Raw genomic sequence first — 22,534 nt, forward strand, 5'->3', positions numbered from 1 at the left:
TGAACCATCCAGATCGCTTTAAAAAGCACAATAACTACGTTCGCATCCGCTGAATCAGACAGGTTCTCAAAGTGGGACTCCTTCTGACTGCTAGTGCGGGACACACACAGAAGGTGTTCTATAGTCACTTCTTCTTCGATATCCTCACAGCTTCTGCAAAAATCGTTGCTGGCAAGCTTTAGTCTGTCAGCATGTTTTCCGATTAGACAGTGACCTGTCATGACGGCCAATGTCAGCAAAGCAGTAGATCTCTTGAAGTCTAGATTAGGCCACATAGTTTTGGAATGCTCACAGCCACCTCTTTGTGACCATCTATCATTCATTGTCCTTCGGGCCTGGACCTGAAAACTTAGCTTACATGTCGCTAGAGGCATACCAACAAAATTCCAGAATGTGTAGGGTAGTTTCCAGTCTCGCAAGCTCGTCCTCTTTACAGTTCCCTGGGATATTTCTGTGGCCCGACACCCAGAAATACCAAGTTATTTACTGAAAAATTCTGCTGAAATAATTCAAAATAATTACACTTCATGTCGTTTCTGTATATTCGTTAAGAGTGCAAAGTAAAACCATAGATGTCGAGTAGCCAAATACTGTTACGAGGGGATTTTACTGCTTCAAACTAGAGAAAAAAGGCGTAAGCTCAGATATTGATTGTAACTAGTCAAAGTGTTAAGATCTCTTCGAAATTTCGTAAATTCAGGGCAACAAATGAGGCTTTGGTGCGTTCAGTGCCTTCAATCGGAAAACTGGACAATACGGCAGCTACATACAAATATGGTCAGATCTGGTCGATACTTAGACGTTGAGGGGTCCATGCAACACATTGGCACGGAGAAAAGGCCAGTAAAAGCTTATTTCTGGACTCAAATCCTTAAATTGCTTTATTCATATTCGGCACGGTTGTTCATTGAAATCAAGGCAAAAATAAGACTTTTATGAACTTTAGATTTCTTATCGGGAGATCGGTATAAATGGTGATATATCAATATATTGACCACCTTTGAACTTAAGGTTGTTGAACAAACAGACGGACGGACATCTTCAGATCGTCTTTGAATATAATGACGGTCTAGAATGCATTCTTTGTAAAATTGAAAATCTACAATTTAATGACAAATGGAATGGGAAAATAACCAACTCTTCGGTGGTGGGTAAAAAATATATATGTCATTTTTGGCCTCTGGACATTTGGTAGGTTTTGGTTGGGTTTGGTAGGATTTTTCTTAAATAATTTTCTCGAGTGGCAACCATGCTCATAACCCCTTCCGGCTTAGCTATGTCCGTCTGTCCATATTAATTAGTGTAAAAAGTACAGGTTGCAGCTTCGATTCGATCATCTTCAAATTTGACACACGCATTTTTGCCTATTGAAATCGGATATAATCATATTTAAACATATACAGTTGCGGTCAAAAGTAATAGCAGCGCAACAATATATAAATCCTTATTGGTTTTATTCCTAAACGCAGACATTCTTGCAGTTCGACTGCTTTATTTATCATTCTTGTAATACTGTAAATAACGTTAAAATTTCACCATTCCTAATCAAAATTGAATTAAACCAGTAAGAGAGCGCCTCGAATGTTATTATACCCACCTTCATGGGATAGGGGGTTTATTCATTTAGTCATTCCAGTGGCAACACAACGAAATATCCATTTCCGACCCCCCAAAGTATAGATATTTTGGATCCTTGAAAAATTCTTACGCCACCTTCTATAAAAATTGAGATATTGAGTTGAAATTTTGCACAGACTTGTACTTCTTCTATACGCAGGTTAAATTGGGGGTGCCGCATCCGACAATATTTGGATATAGTTGCCATATAGACCGATCTGGCAAATTAGAGTCTTAAACCTGTAAAATACGCATTTTTTATCCGATTTTGCTGAAATTTGGAACAGGAAGTTATACTAGAGTCCTTGATATTCAAACCGAATATGGCCAATTTCGGATCGTATTTACATACAGCTGCCATACAGACCGATATGCCAATTAAGGGTCTTAAGCCCGTAATAGCCGCAATTATTATCCGATTTCGATGAAATTTGAAATGGTGTGTTGTTTTAAGCCTCCCGACATCAGACTTAAATATGATTCAGATCGGTTTATTTTAATAAAACTGTCATGAAGGCCGATCTGCGGATAAAGTATCTTTAGCCCATAAAAGCTGCATTAATAAACCGATTACACTGGAGTTTAATACTTTACTTTCTTTAATTGGCTATGACAGAATATTTGTTCTACTAGCCGAACGTAGAATAACGTTCCAAGTGCCTCGATCTTCTGCGCTCATTCTAAAATCTCTGACACCAAGTATCGAGGTGTCTCCCACAACTTGATATTTCCATCGGATTTTGGTCTTCCCGGTTTGCGTGTACCACCGTGTTTGCCTTCAAAAGACTTCTTTGCTGGAGCTTCTTCATCCATTCTGACAACATTACCTAGCAAACGCAGCCGTTGTATTTTGATGCGTGTAACTATGCTATCGTCTTCATACAGCTCGTTGTTCATACGTCGCCTATATTCTCCAATAACGCAAACTGGTCGATATATTTTACGAAGAATCTTTATCTTAAATACTCCAAGCACTGCCTCATCTGCTTTCACAAGTACCCATGCCTCAGAACCATATAACAACACCGGTAGTATCAGTGTCTTGTAAAGTGTAATCTTCGTCTGTCCAGAGGTGGGCTTGTTTCTAAACTGCTTACTTAGTCCAAAGTAGCATCTGTTTGCCAGTATTATTATTCGCTTAATCTCATAACTGGTGTCATTCGTTTCGGTTACGGCGGTGCCGAGGTAGATAAAGTTAAGTTTGTATTTAGCCTCCCGTCATCCATCCAGCATATGGTCCAGATCAGACTATATTCAGATATAGCTGCCATTTAGACCGATCTTCCAATTTAGGAACTTAGTCCCATAAAATGCGGATTTGTTACTTTTTCTTAGTGTAGGTCAGTTGGGATTGTAAATCGATCCATGTTTTGATATAGCTGCCATATAAACGGATCTTGGGTCTTGATTTCTTGAGCCTCTATAGGGCGCTATTCTTGTCCGATTTGACTGAAATTTTGCACGTGATGTTTTGGTATCACTTCCAACAAATGTGCCGAGTATGGTTTAAATCGGTTCATATCCTGGTATAGCTGCCTTTATTACCAGGAACAGGCAGCAGGTACAAGATGTTACCTTTGTATCGGAAGATCTAAGTGGAAGGATATGCGACTGGGAATGTTGTTTGACCATAGTTTATCTGATCATCGGAATATTAGTTTCAGCCTTGGGAAAATACTGAAGAAGTGGTCTCTCTCCTAGACAGAAGAACGGCAATTTGGGATAGACTTCGGCACACATTCTACACGACTTTCCCTTCCAGGTCAGAAAAGGAAGTGCAAACTGCTGAGGATATATACATAATGGTCAAGAGGATCACAAAGACCCTGAATGACTCGCTTGTGGCAGCATGTCTTATTGCCAAGCCAAGGGGCAAACAGTCACCACCATAGTGGACCCTAGAACTGGTTGGTCTATGGGAACCACTCAAGGGCGAGCTGAGAAAGGCTCAGGATGAATTCTGGGACGAATGAGTTTCGCCCTAATAGTCTATGTCTCGGCAGCAGCATGAATATACAAAGGGCAAGTCCACTGAAACAGCCCTTCACGACCTAGTCGGCTACATAGAGGGTTATCTCATTGTTAAGGAATATACAATGATAGCATTTCTTGACATTGAAGGTGCATTCAATTATGAAATACCGACGTCAAGCATGAAAGAGCCGGAGTTTCTAGGTATCAACTCTACCGTAAGAAAGTTTATTGATAACTAACTTACTAAAAGATGAATTACGGCAGGGTTGGGATCTGTAGATCTAAATAATGGGTCAGCAGAGAAAAACGCAAATCTTGCCCTATACACCTGCAAGAGAGCCATTGGCAAAAGTTGGGAGTTTCAACCGCGTGTCATGCACTGGGTGTATACTGCAGTTGTCACACCTATACTGTCATATGGTGTTGTGGTCTGGTGGACAGCGCTTCAAAAGTCCCCCTGCTGTTCAATACTCAACCGCATCCAAAGGATGGCTTGTTTGTGCGTCACAGCCACACAAAGGATGACTCAATCTGAAGAACTGAATTTAATGCTACACCTAATGCCTTTGCCATTGTAGCTAGACAAATTGCTGCGACCACTGCTGTGAGGCTGCGGTCACAGAACTAGGAACATTCCAAAATTATGTGGCCTAATCTATACTTGAGGAGGTCTGCGCTTTGCTGACGCCGGCTAGAACAAACGTCTCAGTCAATGTGCCCGTCATAACAGGTCACTGTCTGATCGGAAATCATGCTGACACATCGCAGGTTGCCCGTAACGACTTTTGCCAAAGCTGTGTGGACGTCGATGAAGAACATGTATAGAACTTCTACTGTGTATGTGTCCCATTTAAGAACCTCATTTCTTTGGAAACTTGTTTGATTTGAAGCAATTTTTTAAAAAAAAAAAGAGAAAAACATCTTGAGTTCTCAAAACTCAAAGTCAACATTTTTCATTTGGGTTTTTTTTTTTAGTTGTCGTGACCTTACTGTTGTTTTATGTCAATGTGTTTTGATTTCACATTTTTGACAATGGCAATACAATCAACGTTATCTTCATAAATTATAATTGGCTGTTCTTTAGAGGTTATATTCATATTATATTAATGCGTTTCAACCAAATGCCTTCTCATGTCGCCAAAATTAAAGCAACATAATCTGGCTCACTTGAAGACAGAGCTACTGTCGTTTGCTTTTTGCTGCACCACGATACGGAGCATTAATATACATAACAAGTATAAAAGCGATAATTTCAGCCGGGCCGAACTTTGGATACCTACCATATCCGAGGGCATATATGTAAACCACCTTTCGTCATAATCCGATGAAAAATTCATAATTTATCTACCTTGTTGCAGGCCACAGTAGGGCGAACGGCAACAGCATGAAGGCAGAAGAAGGGGAGTCATGCCGATAAGGGGGGTGGGTGGCCTAATACCAAAGAGTGGGGTTTCTATGATACCGCCTTTGGTCTCCACTACACACGCCACCACCTTGTTGCCTTGGTGGAACAGACGATGATTGGCACCTTTTGTTTTTTTTATATATTCATCCAATGGGATGGAAATTTTCGTCAGCGGTATGGGGTTTGTCGCGGTGGTGGCGTGTGAGGTTTTGCGGAAATGGCTTAGGTTGGCTGCACATGTCCAATGAATGGTTGACAGGGTTGGCCATAGTTAGTGTTCAACGTATGGTACGGCACATGCGTGTACTCAGGCGTAAGTCAGGGTTGGTACTAGGGTCATGGAAGCAGCGACATGTCGCTTCGGCATGTTACACGTTGTTCTGAATCAGGCCTTTAGAACCGAAATTTTCCAATGATAATCATCCGCATACCATTGGACGATGCAACACATATCGATATCATGCGCTGACGAGTTCTTCTACACCGGGACAAATTACATTGCATTTGTATGTCATTTATATTCGCAGCGACATGTTTGCTCATGGAACCCAGGACTAATGATTTGATAGGTATTTTCCTACAACGCGTAGCGCATTTGGCGTTATTAATTTTCCATTACGTTTAATGGAAGTGGGTGTTTGACTTTAGATATGTATGGAATCCGTCGGATATGACAATCTGTCCGATAAGTCGTTGGTCCGTTTATTTAAATGGGGAGGCATCAGAGTTGATTCCGAATGGGCATTCACAATAGTTAATACCGGCCCTGTCTTTGAGAAGAGGGCCGCAAAGGAAATTTGTTTATTTTGGAGAAAGAATGAAAATGCGGCATAAAGAAAGTTAGAGGAAAATGGTCGATCTTGGAAAATTGGCATTTGGCGGGAGGAAAATGGGCCTATATAAGCTGGCCAGGGCGAGAGAGAGAAGCCATTAACCAAGGAGACGTAATAGTGCGAACTTAGTTCTGTGAATTTAAGAAAAAAGTCGGTGTATTTAATTGAAATATATCTGTGTTGTCAGTGTCAGTAAAGGCAAATAGAATATTGAACATCATTAACAACTTTATTTTGATCGTGTTTTGCTGTAAATACATTTAAATGTGAGTGGCGATGTCATGTAAAATCTGAAGTAGACTGGTGATTTTTGTTATTTCTTCTGTGTAATAGAAATTGATTCCTGTAGTGGCGATAAGCACTGGCCAACCTACGCATAAGGGGGCCAGTGCGAAATTTTTATTGGTGGAAAAGTTCTCCAGTGAGCCCCAATTTTCCGAGCTTACTGTGCCTGATTGCTGGCGGCTGCGAAATTTCTCAGCTTGAGAGGGTTGTGCGGTGTAAGCTTCGAGCTGAAGAGGCCTGACCCAGGTGCTGCAGCCGTGTGATTTTGTCTGCGATCATCCATATATAAACAGCCCTGAAACAAGAAATAAAAGGCAATCTGTAATCAATGTGTTAACGGAATCAAGGTAAAAGCTGTGTCTTACCAATTTATGTCTGTGTCCTATATCTGTGAAGTCCCCATAAGCGAGATTTTAATATTGTCTGGCAGCCGTCCAAAAACCTAAAAGAGAGGAAACAAAAAAAATAAAAAAATTCGATTAGTTTTCATCATAAAACAAACAAATAATTGATATCTAGTGTTAAATATGTATGGGAAATAGCGTAACGATAAAAAAAAAGAAGTGTGAAGAGAATAATACTTGGATTTGCGTATAATAAGGCTTAAGGTAGCCAGGAGGATTACTAAATTCCCGGTCTTTTGGTTGTAATTTGATTCTGCAGCAAACTAAGGGCAGAAAAGGTCTTTTAAGAGAGCTCTTTTAGGAGATAGGTCAAGTTGTTAATTCGCGCCAATTGAGCAGCGTCTTAGGCCAAGGGATAAAGGTTATCGTTTTTGTCTCGCCTTATAATGAGTGAGCCGAAAAGTTTCTAATTAACCAGTATTGTTCTTTATTTTTTTTGTGTTGTGTATTTAGTTATTGTAAGTGAAAGTTAAATAAAAAAAAAAAAAAAAAGGAATATTAAATTTAAAATCTTTAATTTTCAAACCCATAAAAATCTTAATAAATTTTGATATGTCTTAGTTTATAGTAGAAAAAGTTATGTGTTGGTAAATTTATAAATTCGGGGGGGCAGAGTAATGTGGTAAGTGTGTGATTTCGTAGGTGTGGTGTACGGGGTCCAACATAATCTAATGTGCCGGACTTTTTGGACCATGGTTGGGTGGGCTAGCGTGAGATCCTTCCACCAAGATCTCTGTGTTGATGTTTTCCCTTGTGTGTAATTATGAGTCAGTAAAGTTTGTGAATAAAACAGTGCCCCCTCATTTTCGATGTTTGTGTGCAGGGTTTGATTTGGCGGGTTGAGGCCCCTAGCCCTGATTGTCTCTCCACAGCTAACCGGCAGCCATTTCGAACGCCGACTAAGCGCACACATAACAGAGATGGCGCCCAAACTAAAAGTAAGAATGTACCTGATGCGCATTGTAAAATGGCGATTATTCTGACGCCTTTGAACACTGTGATAGCGGGTTAAGGGAATCTGTGCAATGAGATCGACGCACATAGCAATAGAATACTAAATAGATAAGAAATAGACCAAAAGGAAATAGTTTAGAATCTTTAACAGTCTGTGATTTTGTATTGCATCCAACCTTGCCTAAGGCAAGTGATTTTGAAGTGCAATATTTTGTTTCAATAGGTTAAAGAGAATATTTTCTCCAATTTTCAACTACGGGACGTGCAATAGCTCGTTGATTAGATACTTGACAACGATTGTATTGTACGCGTCCAGTTTTTTTTTGATGTATAGTTTTAGAGTCAATAGATTATTTATCAATATAGACAAAAGATAACTTCAAGTTAGGGAAAGTGCAATAACCGTTTCGTGGGACTCACACGAAAGTCAGTTGTATTGCGAGTACCGTAAGCCAGGAGCTTTTGTTTTGTTTCCCGTAGGGAAAAATAAATGTCATGGACAGTGAAGTTATGTTTGTGTTGGTTTTATGTCATCGTTAGCTTGTTATACAAATGTCTAGGAAAACATCGATGCACCTCAATAGAGGGCGCTGTAATTTATAACCGAATTCAGAAAATTAAACCACATAAGAAATCCACACTGCTTCTGAAAATACAATGCCCCCATATTTTAATGTTTTGATTGTCAAATAAAATTAAAATTGCTGTATCTTTTATTAACAAATGGTAGTTTATGTCTTATGTATTAGTAATTTAATTCATGTTCGTGATTAATTAATATTTGTTCTGTAAAACATTTTTGTGAATATTTATTAACTTTTAAGTAATAACAAATATTGGGAAAAAATTAACTCGTCAGTCTACGAGTTTCATTATTGATCGGTAATTGGAGTCATGAGCTATAACACACGCTCTAAGAAGAAATATAAGAGAGTGAGAAACGAATCATTCGACTTTAATAGGTCCATTTATAACACCAGAACAAGAAAGCAAAGGCGATTAGCCTTCGAAGACGAAATGGCAGAAGACAATACTAATATGAATGGGTTTCAGTTCATCAACCTAGCCAATTCCATAATAAGAAGGGAACCAGATAACGCGAATGTGGCGGGCCCGTCCACGAACAATAATGGAGCTCCATCCACAAGTAATAATGGAGGGTCTAATAATGACGCGGACGAAGGTTTTCCGCCAGGTGTTCGGGATTTGGTTCTAGATGAGACTGGGCGAATTCAGAGATCACTTGAGGAAAACGTCAAAGACGTGGTAAGAAATGAAATGGCAGATGTTCGCAAGATGATAGATTCTCTGACGAAAGGGCTGAACGAATTGTCCCAGGTTGTCCGCAAACAAGTATCGGCACCCTCGATACAGAATATACCCGTGTCCAATAACCAGACAACTCAGCAGGTTGGCATGGGAGTTCCAAATAATTCTAGGCGTTCTTCGTCGAATATCGATCCTTACCCGATTATACAGTTTGGGAACTCAAATCAAACATCCTCTTCAGACAATTGCCAAGCTTCGTATTCTATGATTAGAAATGAGCCACTCAGAATAAGAGTTGATAAATTGGGTCTCAATTTCAGCGGTGATCCCAGAGATCTTAGGGTGAATGATTTTATTTACAGATTGGAGCAGATGAGAACCCAGTATGACATACCATGGGCTGAAGTATTGAGAGATTTCTCATTTTTAGTTTCTGGGCAAGCCAGAGAATGGTATTGGCTCCATAGGCAGAATAACATGAATACCGATTGGGACGGTTTGAAACACGCGTTGCTTAGCCAATATCAAACACCCCAGTCGAAGTTCGACATATTAAGGGACTTGCTTGAGAGGAAACAGAGGCACAATGAGGCAGTAAATGTTTACTTTCACGAAATGGGACTATTGCGCTCGCGCTTAATGCAACCCATATACGAGTACGAGATGATTAAGATCTTGAAAAGTAACATCAGGGAGGATATCAAGCGTCATGTGTATCAAATGACGATATCCTCCGTGGAACAATTACGTATCGAATGCATTGAGGCCGAGCGAAATTTTCCACGACGAGAAAATAGACCCATGCCGGTGCCACAACGACCCTTAAGGCAGGTTAATGAGATTTGTGACCAGGGATTTGATCGGTCCGAAGGAGACACTCCCATTGAGTTAGAAGAGAATGTGTCGGCTCTTTGTTTCCCACAGCAGAAGACCCGTGTCACATGCTGGAACTGTCGGGAGGCAGGCCATTTATTCATGGATTGCCCAGCGGACTTTAGAAAATTATTTTGCTATAAGTGTGGAAAACCCGACACTGTGACTCCCAGATGCCCCGTTTGCCAACTGGGAAACCAGAGGAAGGGCGTGGGGAGTACAGGGGAACCACGTCCGCACGAGAACCCCAGAGAACAAAAGAATTAGATAATAAAGTCGTAGAGATTGTAAACAATAATGAAGATCGTAGAGTTAAGGATAGTATTAAGGTTAATTTACAAAATTTTACACCCGAAGAGAGGCATTATGTCCCACTGGAGCAGCGTAAACAGAACTATGAGCGAGTAAGAGAAAGAATATTTAATTCTGAGACTCGAGCAGTACCCGAGAAGATTGCCAAATTACGGGAAAAGTCCAAAGAGTGGCGGCAACAAAGGAGATTCCTAATAGATTCAATAACTAAAGCTATGAAAGCCCCAAGTGATCCTAGAGTTTTCGCGGAAGTTTGTATTGAGGGAAAAATGGTTAAAGGTCTATTAGATACTGGTGCCACGGTTAGCATTTTGGGTAAAAACTGCAGGGAAATCGTCGAGGAACTAGATATTCCAATTATACCTCTCTCGAGCAGGGTTACCGCGGCTGGTGGAAAACACTACCGAGTTTTGGGGAAAATAAAAGTCTCAGTTAGATACCAAGAGAATACAAAAGAGATGCATTTGTGTCTATGCCCCGACTTGGAGCAAAATTTATACCTGGGGACTGATTTTTGGCGTCTGTTCCAATTAGCTCCCGATATAATGGGTATTTCGGAAATAAACATTGAGAAAATCACCGAAGAAATTACTAGCGCTGATGCGAAATATAAATTGAACCCTCATGAATTATCACCTGAACAATCCACCCGTTTAAATGAGGTTATAGAGGCGTTCAGTACGTACGAGAAGAATGGTTTAGGGTGCACAACGTTAGAAAAACACACCATCAAGTTGATTGAAGGCGCAGAGCCCGTCAAAGATCGCCACTACCCGATGTCTCCAGCAGTACAAGCGATAACTTACCAGGAGGTCGATAATATGCTTGCTCTAAACGTGATTGAAGAGAGCGAAAGCCCCTGGAGCAACCGAACCACCGTTGTACGAAAGCCCGGCAAAAACCGCTTTTGCCTTGATGCCCGAAAACTTAACAAGCTGACAGTAAAAGACGCGTACCCACTGCAAAATATAGATGGTATTTTAAGCCGTATTGACGCGACCCACTATATAAGCAGTGTGGACCTCAAATATGCCTTCTGGCAAATACAGCTCGATGAAGATAGCAAGCCATATACTGCCTTTACGGTCCCCGGTCGTCCATTGTACCAGTTCCGTGTGATGCCGTTTGGCTTGTGCAATGCCGCACAAAGATTATGCCGTCTGATGGACAAAGTCATTCCTCAGCGATTGAAAGGGAATGTCTTCGTGTACTTGGACGACTTGCTGATCATCTCAGGCAACTTCGACGAGCATCTGAGGCTCCTAAGAGAGGTAGCTGGATGTCTACAGAAAGCTGGGTTGACAATCGGCTTAAAAAAGTCACAGTTTTGTTTTCGGCAACTAAAATATTTGGGCTTCATAATAGGGGAAGGTGTTTTGCGAACCGATCCGGAGAAAATCGAGGCAATTCGAAAAATTAAAGTACCCAAAAGTGCCAGAGAGGTAAGAAGTTTCCTTGGTACAGCTGGCTGGTACCGAAGATTCATAAAGGACTTCGCAACCATCTCGGCCCCCCTAACAGATGTGCTAAAGAAATCTGTAAAGTTTACCATCAATGAGAAAGCCAAAGAGGCATTTGAAAATCTGAAAAAGGCTCTTACCTCTGCCCCGGTTTTGCGCCATGCCGATTTTGCAAACCAATTTTATATACAATGTGATGCTTCGGAGTATGGAATTGGTGCGGTACTGTTCCAATTGAACAGCCAAGGGGATGAACACCCGATTGCGTTTTATTCGCAAAAACTCAATCAGTGCCAAAAGAACTACAGTGTCACCGAAAAAGAATGCCTGGCAGCAGTTATGGCAATAAAAAAATTCCGGCCCTATGTTGAACTTATGGAGTTTACCGTAATCACGGATCATGCGAGTTTGCAGTGGCTAATGAACCTAAAAGACCTTAGTGGCCGTTTAGCTCGTTGGTCATTGCAACTCCAAGGGTACAATTTCAATATTGAACACCGTAAAGGTAAGGACAACATAGTGGCCGATATGCTTTCTCGTTTGCCAACCGCTGACGAGATAGAAATGGACCAGGTATTCGATTTCGAGAGGCTAGAGTTCGAGAGTGATGAATACAAGGCACTGAGAGAAGAGATTGAGAGGCACAAGGAACAGCTACCAGATCTACGCATCATCGACAACATGATTTTAAAAAAGGGGCATAGCTCAAATGATGATTTTTGTCAAGAATTTCAATGGAAATTATGGGTACCTGAATCACTTACCCAAATATTAATCGAAGAAGCACATGACAAAACTACTTCCGCGCATGGTGGCATAGCCAAAACTCTTTATCGATTAAAGGAGAAATATTATTGGCCCCAGATGGCAAAACAAGTTCGCCAGTACGTCTCGAACTGCACTGTATGTAAAGAAACTAAATCTGTGAACGAACACACACTGCCTACAATCGGAAATGAAGTCATAACCGAACGCCCGTTTCAAAAAATCTACATTGATTTCCTAGGTAAATACCCAAGATCTAAAAGCGGCAACGCTTTCATATTTATCGTTGTAGATCATTTTAGTAAATTTACCTTTTTGAAAGCGATGCGGGAGGCGACGGCTTCCAATGTAGTAAAGTTTCTGGTAGAAGATATTTTCCGAAAGTTTGGTGTACCGGAGACAGTACACAGCGACAATGGGGCGCAATTCATTTCAAAGGCATTCAAGGATATGATCGACACATATGGAATAAACCATATGCAAACCGCTCCATATGCTCCTCAATCTAACGCGTCGGAACGCGTAAATCAATCGGTCCTCGCTGCCATAAGAGCGTACCTGGAAAAAGATCATCGGGAGTGGGATCTCTATCTAACAGAGATCGAATGTGCCCTAAGAACATCGGTGCATAGTGCTACTGGAGTAACTCCATTCTTCGCTTTGTTCGGGTTTAATATGTACACCCATGGCTCCGATTATAAACTGGCCAAAAAGTTGCTCTCAATGACTGATCATGAGATATCACAAACGAATCGAAAGGACAAAATGGAAATTATTCGCGAAAAGATAAAGGCAAATATGCATCAAGCCTATGAACAAAGTGCAAAAAGATACAATGCAAGAGCGCGAGTAATCAGCTTTACACCTGGCCAGGAAGTATACAAGAGAAACAATGTCCTGAGTGATTTTGGAAAAAACTTTAATGCGAAATTCGCTCGAAAGTTTATAAAATGTCGCATTGTCAAACCCATAGGAAACAACATGTATTCTCTTGAAGACTTAAATGGGAAACCCATTGGGGTATGCCATGTAAAAGATTTGAAAAGATAGAGTTCACTAGTAAACGAAATTAATTTCCCCCTTAACAACAGGTATACTCTCACACAAGATCGTGTCTTTCTTCCTAAAACGGGTTTCCTAAATTTTTTTTGGTGTTTAAGATCATACCTTATATGATGCCGAAAGTTACTACTTCAATTAGGTGTTGATTTCGCACCAGTCCAACTGGACAGGGACAGATAAATGATATATAGGTAGCCACTACAACGACGTTGGATCTCTCTAGATTCGGTAAGACGTCGTGGGACACTTCATTTATAGGTCAACTATAGATCACCATCCCACTTCAATTGTGTTGCCATTAGGCAAAGGTATATAGAACTTTCATGTCTGAGTCGAATTGTATATATTTTTTACGATTTTTCTTATTGGCTGATGCTTGAGAACGCTGATATTGAATGGAACTGGGGAAAATTTCCCAGTTTGATTTAATTTTTTTTTTTGTTCATGCTATTTGATCTCATGGAACTCAATTATAGTTGCTCTGCCATGTCAACGGCGCATGCAACAGTTTTTTATGCCAATAACATTGTTGCAACAGGTTTCACGATATCATTTCGATAAAATTCTACCCCTTCAAACAATTTTTCCGATCCGATCAATTTTACCAATATTTATCAAGTTTACATATCATTTCTGGCTTGTGCCAGTCAAAAATTTCCCCGAGATTTTATTTTTGGCTTAACGTAACGCATGCCACGTTCGCCAAAATACGGTAGTTAATCTGGATAACACAAAACCTATCAGTCAGTTTTATATGTAAGCCCGGTAATGGGAAAGTATTATTTTTTTGAACAGTTGGAACTTTAGTATTTGGAATTCATGTGAACGAATGCTATAACTACATGCAAGTATTTACCACTCTGCTGTGATGCAACGTGGAGGAACATGATTTTTTTTATTTCCAACGATCCATCTAATATACATACTTTGTGGGGTGTCAGTATACCACCTTTGCCTTATTTCGTTAATACCGTTAATTGCACCAGATGCTGGCATTGTCGGACCGGGCAGACACACACACGATGTTACACACTTCTACGCGACTATAACTATGCGAGTTTTTTTTTTTTACCTGCAGCCTGACGTCCAATTATTGAAGTATTTGTACGGGCATCCTGATGACTAGGAATCATGACCAACGAATAGGACCTGGTTGCACATATACCGTTTTTGTCGTGTTCGTGGATATAATTCACGAGAAGCTACCCGTCGTTATACATTATGACGAACTTCGCAGCCACATCAATCAGATGGTCTATCACAGCGATAGGAAGGCTAGCCTGTACGTTCAAGGAGATTATTACCTGTGTTTTTCTTGTAATATCCAACGTCGGCAATGACCTAATTAAATGGACGAATGCAATTTCTCTCAATTGATGTCGGCCATGGCGTTTTGGCAGCCCCGCAGCAAGAAAATGTGAAAATAAATAAGTAAACAACGACACCAAATAGATAAACCAACGGTGCAGATGATCAGTTTAAGTCACATTTGCTTCCCTCTTCAATGCTTCTTCAAATCAAGTAATTGTTTTTTCAACACTAAAAGAGCTTGCCTACTAGATGTATATTTATATTTGTTGCCGTTCGTATAATGGAAATAGACATGTCTGGCGATGATCAATGGCCTGTGATTCCCTTTTTCTTCATTTATCACCCGCTAGTTTTTATTTTGTCTTTGTGTTAAAAATTTTCCACACTATCAACGATCTTCAAGATTATGCTGCGGTGTTGTTTTGGTTGCACATGCATAACCCGGGCTGGACGTGGATTTGTCTCCATTTGTTTTTTTTTTACATCAGACACTGTTGATTTGTGGGGATTTTGACCATATTGAAGTCTGCAAACACCAACACATTTGTGACTGACAGACAAACAATTTGAACCAAAAAGGGAAAGAGACAAATAATTTCATTTTTAGTTTCACCGCGTATTTACTGATAAAACAGAGCAACTACAGAAAGTGGTGGCAAAAGATCCCATTTGTAGCGACTGGTATTAGCAATTGCCATTGAAAGTAGCTTCCGTAATGCAATTTTTTGTCAACTGGCAACGCGGTTGAACTAAGGGCGCTAGCCATAAATGTTCCATAAGATTTATATGGCAACAACAATATCAAACAAATTTCATATTATACCACCTTTGCTATTTTTTTATTCGATTATTGGTCTGTTTGGCCAAAGCAATTCCACATACACACACTCGCACTTGCATGCGTTTATACATATCCTTTTTATGGCCAGCTGGGCATTTCATGACACTTCCTGCGCTTTAATATTATTATCCCCTAATGACGAGTCTTTAACATCACAAATACCCTACGAAAGCAGTGGATTCATTTGCATACTCCTGAATACATTCATGTCTGATTCGATTCGGAATGGTTTGGGATGGATAAGGAGAATAGACCACATGATATATTGCATGTTCGGGATATTATTATTTTGATATTTGCACGATTTACAAAGGGGTAAACACACATACACTTAGATGTACTACAGGACGTTTACATTACACCAAGGCCACATTGGCGGTTACCTGCGTCGTGGACAGCCATTCCTTTGAGGCAGCCGTGTGATGCGACAGGCTCGCATGGGCGATATGTGCCTGGATATATATGTACGGGGACATGATCAGGTGGACTACAAAGACACGGCGACGTCAAGGCATTTATACCTTTATTGCATACCTGTGAAGTAAGGAGAGACAATTACACTCTTATTCGTGATGAGGTATCAATATACTTACCTTTTTCCCTTCCTCCATATGCGGCGTAGAGCCCGGCATGAGACAAGTCAGGGTGTGGGAGTTCCCCACGTTGCTCGATGGATTGCCCTGCACGTCGATTTCGGCATCGATGCCTCGCCGGACTCGACGTTTTGTTGCAGGCCACAGTAGGGCGAACGGCAACAGCATGAAGGCAGAAGAAGGGGAGTCATGCCGATAAGGGGGGTGGGTGGCCTAATACCAAAGAGTGGGGTTTCTATGATACCGCCTTTGGTCTCCACTACACACGCCACCACCTTGTTGCCTTGGTGGAACAGACGATGATTGGCACCTTTTGTTTTTTTTATATATTCATCCAATGGGATGGAAATTTTCGTCAGCGGTATGGGGTTTGTCGCGGTGGTGGCGTGTGAGGTTTTGCGGAAATGGCTTAGGTTGGCTGCACATGTCCAATGAATGGTTGACAGGGTTGGCCATAGTTAGTGTTCAACGTATGGTACGGCACATGCGTGTACTCAGGCGTAAGTCAGGGTTGGTACTAGGGTCATGGAAGCAGCGACATGTCGCTTCGGCATGTTACACGTTGTTCTGAATCAGGCCTTTAGAACCGAAATTTTCCAATGATAATCATCCGCATACCATTGGACGATGCAACACATATCGATATCATGCGCTGACGAGTTCTTCTACACCGGGACAAATTACATTGCATTTGTATGTCATTTATATTCGCAGCGACATGTTTGCTCATGGAACCCAGGACTAATGATTTGATAGGTATTTTCCTACAACGCGTAGCGCATTTGGCGTTATTAATTTTCCATTACGTTTAATGGAAGTGGGTGTTTGACTTTAGATATGTATGGAATCCGTCAGATATGACAATCTGTCCGATAAGTCGTTGGTCCGTTTATTTAAATGGGGAGGCATCAGAGTTGATTCCGAATGGGCATTCACAATAGTTAATACCGGCCCTGTCTTTGAGAAGAGGGCCGCAAAGGAAATTTGTTTATTTTGGAGAAAGAATGAAAATGCGGCATAAAGAAAGTTAGAGGAAAATGGTCGATCTTGGAAAATTGGCATTTGGCGGGAGGAAAATGGGCCTATATAAGCTGGCCAGGGCGAGAGAGAGAAGCCATTAACCAAGGAGACGTAATAGTGCGAACTTAGTTCTGTGAATTTAAGAAAAAAGTCGGTGTATTTAATTGAAATATATCTGTGTTGTCAGTGTCAGTAAAGGCAAATAGAATATTGAACATCATTAACAACTTTATTTTGATCGTGTTTTGCTGTAAATACATTTAAATGTGAGTGGCGATGTCATGTAAAATCTGAAGTAGACTGGTGATTTTTGTTATTTCTTCTGTGTAATAGAAATTGATTCCTGTAGTGGCGATAAGCACTGGCCAACCTACGCATAAGGGGGCCAGTGCGAAATTTTTATTGGTGGAAAAGTTCTCCAGTGAGCCCCAATTTTCCGAGCTTACTGTGCCTGATTGCTGGCGGCTGCGAAATTTCTCAGCTTGAGAGGGTTGTGCGGTGTAAGCTTCGAGCTGAAGAGGCCTGACCCAGGTGCTGCAGCCGTGTGATTTTGTCTGCGATCATCCATATATAAACAGCCCTGAAACAAGAAATAAAAGGCAATCTGTAATCAATGTGTTAACGGAATCAAGGTAAAAGCTGTGTCTTACCAATTTATGTCTGTGTCCTATATCTGTGAAGTCCCCATAAGCGAGATTTTAATATTGTCTGGCAGCCGTCCAAAAACCTAAAAGAGAGGAAACAAAAAAAATAAAAAAATTCGATTAGTTTTCATCATAAAACAAACAAATAATTGATATCTAGTGTTAAATATGTATGGGAAATAGCGTAACGATAAAAAAAAAGAAGTGTGAAGAGAATAATACTTGGATTTGCGTATAATAAGGCTTAAGGTAGCCAGGAGGATTACTAAATTCCCGGTCTTTTGGTTGTAATTTGATTCTGCAGCAAACTAAGGGCAGAAAAGGTCTTTTAAGAGAGCTCTTTTAGGAGATAGGTCAAGTTGTTAATTCGCGCCAATTGAGCAGCGTCTTAGGCCAAGGGATAAAGGTTATCGTTTTTGTCTCGCCTTATAATGAGTGAGCCGAAAAGTTTCTAATTAACCAGTATTGTTCTTTATTTTTTTTGTGTTGTGTATTTAGTTATTGTAAGTGAAAGTTAAATAAAAAAAAAAAAAAAAAGGAATATTAAATTTAAAATCTTTAATTTTCAAACCCATAAAAATCTTAATAAATTTTGATATGTCTTAGTTTATAGTAGAAAAAGTTATGTGTTGGTAAATTTATAAATTCGGGGGGGCAGAGTAATGTGGTAAGTGTGTGATTTCGTAGGTGTGGTGTACGGGGTCCAACATAATCTAATGTGCCGGACTTTTTGGACCATGGTTGGGTGGGCTAGCGTGAGATCCTTCCACCAAGATCTCTGTGTTGATGTTTTCCCTTGTGTGTAATTATGAGTCAGTAAAGTTTGTGAATAAAACAGTGCCCCCTCATTTTCGATGTTTGTGTGCAGGGTTTGATTTGGCGGGTTGAGGCCCCTAGCCCTGATTGTCTCTCCACAGCTAACCGGCAGCCATTTCGAACGCCGACTAAGCGCACACATAACAACCTACAGCAGCTATATCGAAATATGGTCCGATTTGGACCAAATTCGGCAAGGACATTGAATCGTAAATCGAGAGATCGGTCTATATGGCAGCTATATCCAAATATGAACCGATATGAACCAAATTGAAGAGGGATGTCAAAGGGCCAAACACAACACACTATCCCAAATTTCAGCAAAATCGGATAGTAAATGTGGCTTTTGTGGACCTAAAACCCTAAATCGGCGGATCGGTCTATATTGGGTCTATATCAAGATTGTACCATATAGCCCATCTTCGAACTTACCTGCCTATGGACAAATAAAGAACCTGTGCAAAATTTCAGCACAATATCTCTATTTTATACACACTACAATAAAACGAGGGTGTACTAATCCATTCATTTGTAACACTACAAAATATTGATCTAAGACCCCATAATGTTTATATATTCTTAATCGTCTCAACATACTGAGTCGATCTAGCCATGTCCGCCTGTTGAAATCACGATAGCGGTCGAACGCGTAAAGCTGCTGAAATTTTGCACAGATACTTGCTATTGATGTAGGTCGTTTGGGATTGCAAACGGGCCATATCGGTTTAGATTTGGATATAGCCCCATATATACCGATGTCTCGATTTGACTTCTGAGCCTCTGGAAGCCACAATTTTTGTCCGATTTTACTGAAATTTTGCACATAAAGTTCCGTTAAGAGTCGTTGCAAATCGGTCTATAACCTGATATAGCTCCTATATAGACAGATTTCCCGATTTGACTTCTTGAACCCCTTTGAGTCCGATTTGGCTGAAATTTTGCATGTATTGTTCTAATAACACTTCCAACAACTGCGCTAAGTATGGTTCGAATCGGCTTATAACCTGATACAGCTCCCATATAAACCGATCTCCCGATTTGACTTCTTGAGTCTTTAGAAGCTGCAAGTTTTGTCGGATTTATTTAAAATTGAGGATGTAGTGTTTTGTTATGACTTTCAACAACTGTGTTAAGTACGGCCGAAATGGGTTTATAACCTGATATAGCTTCCATTTTAACCAATCTCCCGATTTGACTTCTTTAGTCCTTACAAGTCGCAATTTTCGCCCAATTTGGCTGAAATTTTGCATGCGGTGTTCTGTTACGACTTTCAAAAACTGTGCCAAGTACGGTCCAAATCAGTCCGTAACCTGATATTAGCCACATATAAACCGGTCTCTCGATTAAGTTGTTCCGTTTCTAGAAGCTTTAATTTTTGCTGGTTTATAGTTTCGTATGTAGAATAAATTTTATTTTGTATAAATTTTTAGCAGAATCCATGGCCGTTGGTTCCTAAGATTCGGCGCGGCCGAACTTAGAACGCTTTTACTTGTTTTTATACTCTGCACCAAAGGATGGGTGTATAATAATTTCGTCATTCTTGATGGACATGACATTTCAAGTCGATCTAGCCATGTCCGTCCGTCTATCCGGCAGTTCGTCTATCTGTCTTGACTTCTTGAGCTTCTGAAGGTCGCAATTGTTAGCCGATTTGGCTGTAATTTTGGACGTGTGTTTTGGTATCACTTCCAACAACTGTACTAAGTATGGTTTAAATCGGTTCACAACCTAATATAGCTGCCATAAAAACCGATCGCGGGTCTTGACTTCTTGGGCTTCTATTGGGCGCAATTATTAGCCGATTTGGCTGTTATTTTGCACGTGGTGTTTTGGTGTCACTTCTAACAACTGTCGTAAGCATGGTCTAAATCGTAATTAAATTTCTTGAGCTTCTAGAGGGCGAAATTTTTATGTAATTTGGCTAACATTTTGCATAGGTCGTTTTAGTTTGACTTTCAACTACTATGCCAGTATGGTCTGCATGGGTTGATAACTGCCTTTTAAACCGATCTCCCAATTTGATACTTTGAGCCACTGGAAGGCGCAATAATTACTCGATTTGCCTGAAATTTTGGATTTGGTATTTTATAATGACTTCTAACAGCCTTGATAAGTACGGTCCATATCGGTCAATAACTTGACCAATATATATATATTGAAAAAGTCATTCAAAGAACTTGACATATGCGATCCATGGTGGATGGTATATAAGATGCGGCCCGGTCGAACTTAGCACGCTTTTACTTGTTTGATTCTGACATCGTGGACTTTGTTTTATACCATACATAGACTTTTCCATATCGTGGCTTCGACTCCATTCCTGCTGCTATTTCCATTAAAGTTTCTTCTTTTAAATCTCCATGTAGTAATGCAGATCTTACATCTAGCCGATGAAACAAATAACCTCTTTTCACGCTCACGGTTAGAACATTACGAAGTGTGCTGAAATGGGGTCGTCAAAATCAACTACTTATTTTTTAAGGAAACCTTTTGCCACTAGTCTCCCCTTGAATCGAGTAGGATATCCATAGCAAATTGCATATTTTGCCCATGAACATTCGACGAACGAGCACACACACACACATCAATCAGTGCAGTCCGATTCAAGTTAAAACTCAATGATAAGGGCCCTCCTTTTTATAGCAGAATCCGAACGGTGTGCCGCAGTCCGACACCTCTTTGAACAGGAGTTTTTACATGACACAGTACCTCACAAATGTTGCCAGTATTAGAAGGGGAAACCACTCCAGGAGGGGAAACCACCACCGAAAAAAAAGATGGTCTCGCCAGAATTCGAACGCAGGCGTTCAACCTCATAGGATATCCATTAGAGTCCGATTGTATGGCAAACACCCATTTACATTTCATGATACTTTGAACTGTTTAAGGTTATAAGACTACGAAAGCGATCATAGTGCAATAGAAATAATTGCATTCATGCAAAGGGATATAGGGCACCTCGGTCTTTTTATATAGGGTGATTTTTTTGAGGTTAGGATTTTCATGCATTAGTATTTGACAGATCACGTGGGATTTCAGACATGGTGTCAAAGAGAAAGATGCTCAGTATGCTTTGACATTTCATCATGAATAGACTTACTAACGAGCAACGCTTGCAAATCATTGAATTTTATTACCAAAATCAGTGTTCGGTTCGAAATGTGTTAAAATTTTGACAAATTTTGTTCAGCGATGAGGCTCATTTCTGGTTGAATGGCTACGTAAATAAGCAAAATTGCCGCATTTGGAGTGAAAAGAAACCAGAAGCCGTTCAAGAACTGCCCATGCATCCCGAAAAATGCACTGTTTGGTGTGGTTTGTACGCTGGTGGAATCATTGGACCGTATTTTTTCAAAGATGCTGTTGGACGCAACGTTACGGTGAATGAACACATTTCGAACCGAACACTGATTTTGGTAATAAAATTCAATGATTTGCAAGCGTTGCTCGTTAGTAGGTCTATTCATGATGAAATGTCAAAGCATACTGAGCATCTTTCTCTTTGACACCATGTCTGAAATCCCACGTGATCTGTCAAATACTAATGCATGAAAATCCTAACCTCAAAAAAATCACCCTATAGAACCAGAAATATTCAGATACAATGTTAAGGCTACTGACTAGAATAAATTTAATTGGACTTTGGGCCAGAAAAACTGCCAGTAAGACCATTGTTCCAAGCGATCACAACTTACAGAATGACTACATAGATTTGTTTTTATCCGAATTAGGGCCAAAACTAGGTTAACTCCTTAGCTATGGCCATGTAAAATTTCACGAAGATGTTGTTATCCGTTCGAAAACGGCAGACTTATTTCCACTTACTTTTTATACCCTACACCACTACTGTGGTGCAGGGTATTACAACTTAGTGCATTTGTTTGTAACACCCAGAAGGAAGAGAGACAGACCCATTGATAAGTATTTCGATCGACTCAGAATCACTTTCTGATTTAGCTATGTCCGCCTGTCTGCCTGTCTGTCTGCCTGTCATGTTAATTTGTGTACAAACTTCAGGTCGCGTTTTCATCCGATCGTCTTCAAATTTAGTACGGGCATGTTTTTCGGCCTAGAGACGAAGTCTATTGGAATTGGA

At 40.4% G+C, this 22,534-nt stretch overlaps 1 protein-coding gene and 1 long non-coding RNA gene across 3 annotated transcripts; both read right to left on the reverse strand.

Annotated features, from left to right (window-relative positions):
• Nucleotides 1-6,037: 6,037 nt before the first annotated feature.
• On the reverse strand, nt 6,038-16,360 carry LOC131995000 (uncharacterized). Of its 2 annotated transcripts, XM_059362456.1 has the most exons (4): nt 15,959-16,360; nt 15,749-15,899; nt 6,480-6,556; nt 6,038-6,409 (listed from the first exon to the last, which is right to left on the reverse strand). In XM_059362456.1, the coding sequence occupies exons 1-3, from the start codon at nt 16,124-16,126 to the stop codon at nt 6,528-6,530; spliced, it is 348 nt and encodes a 115-aa protein (XP_059218439.1). In that variant the 5' UTR covers nt 16,127-16,360; the 3' UTR covers nt 6,038-6,409; nt 6,480-6,527. The 2 variants fall into 2 exon arrangements, with proteins under 2 accessions (XP_059218439.1, XP_059218438.1); XM_059362455.1 differs by lacking the exons at nt 6,038-6,409; nt 6,480-6,556 and having other exon boundaries at nt 15,627-15,899.
• An 826-nt stretch (nt 16,361-17,186) lies between these two features.
• On the reverse strand, nt 17,187-18,111 carry LOC131995289 (uncharacterized). Its single transcript, XR_009397351.1, has 2 exons — nt 17,629-18,111; nt 17,187-17,558 (listed from the first exon to the last, which is right to left on the reverse strand). It is a non-coding gene; the product is annotated as an uncharacterized LOC131995289 (long non-coding RNA).
• Between the last annotated feature and the right edge of the window lie 4,423 nt (nt 18,112-22,534).

This window comes from Stomoxys calcitrans, chromosome 2, assembly GCF_963082655.1.
Source record: "Stomoxys calcitrans chromosome 2, idStoCalc2.1, whole genome shotgun sequence".
Lineage (NCBI taxonomy): Eukaryota > Metazoa > Arthropoda > Insecta > Diptera > Muscidae > Stomoxys > Stomoxys calcitrans.

Bases quoted from the DNA above. Each gene is read 5' to 3' on its own strand.
- LOC131995000 (XM_059362455.1), bottom strand. From the start codon at position 16,126: ATGCTGTTGCCGTTCGCCCTACTGTGGCCTGCAACAAAACGTCGAGTC. The intron at 15,900-15,958 runs GTAAGTATATTG...CTTACTTCACAG, and splicing joins ATATGGAGGAAGGGAAAAAG to GTATGCAATAAAGGTATAAA.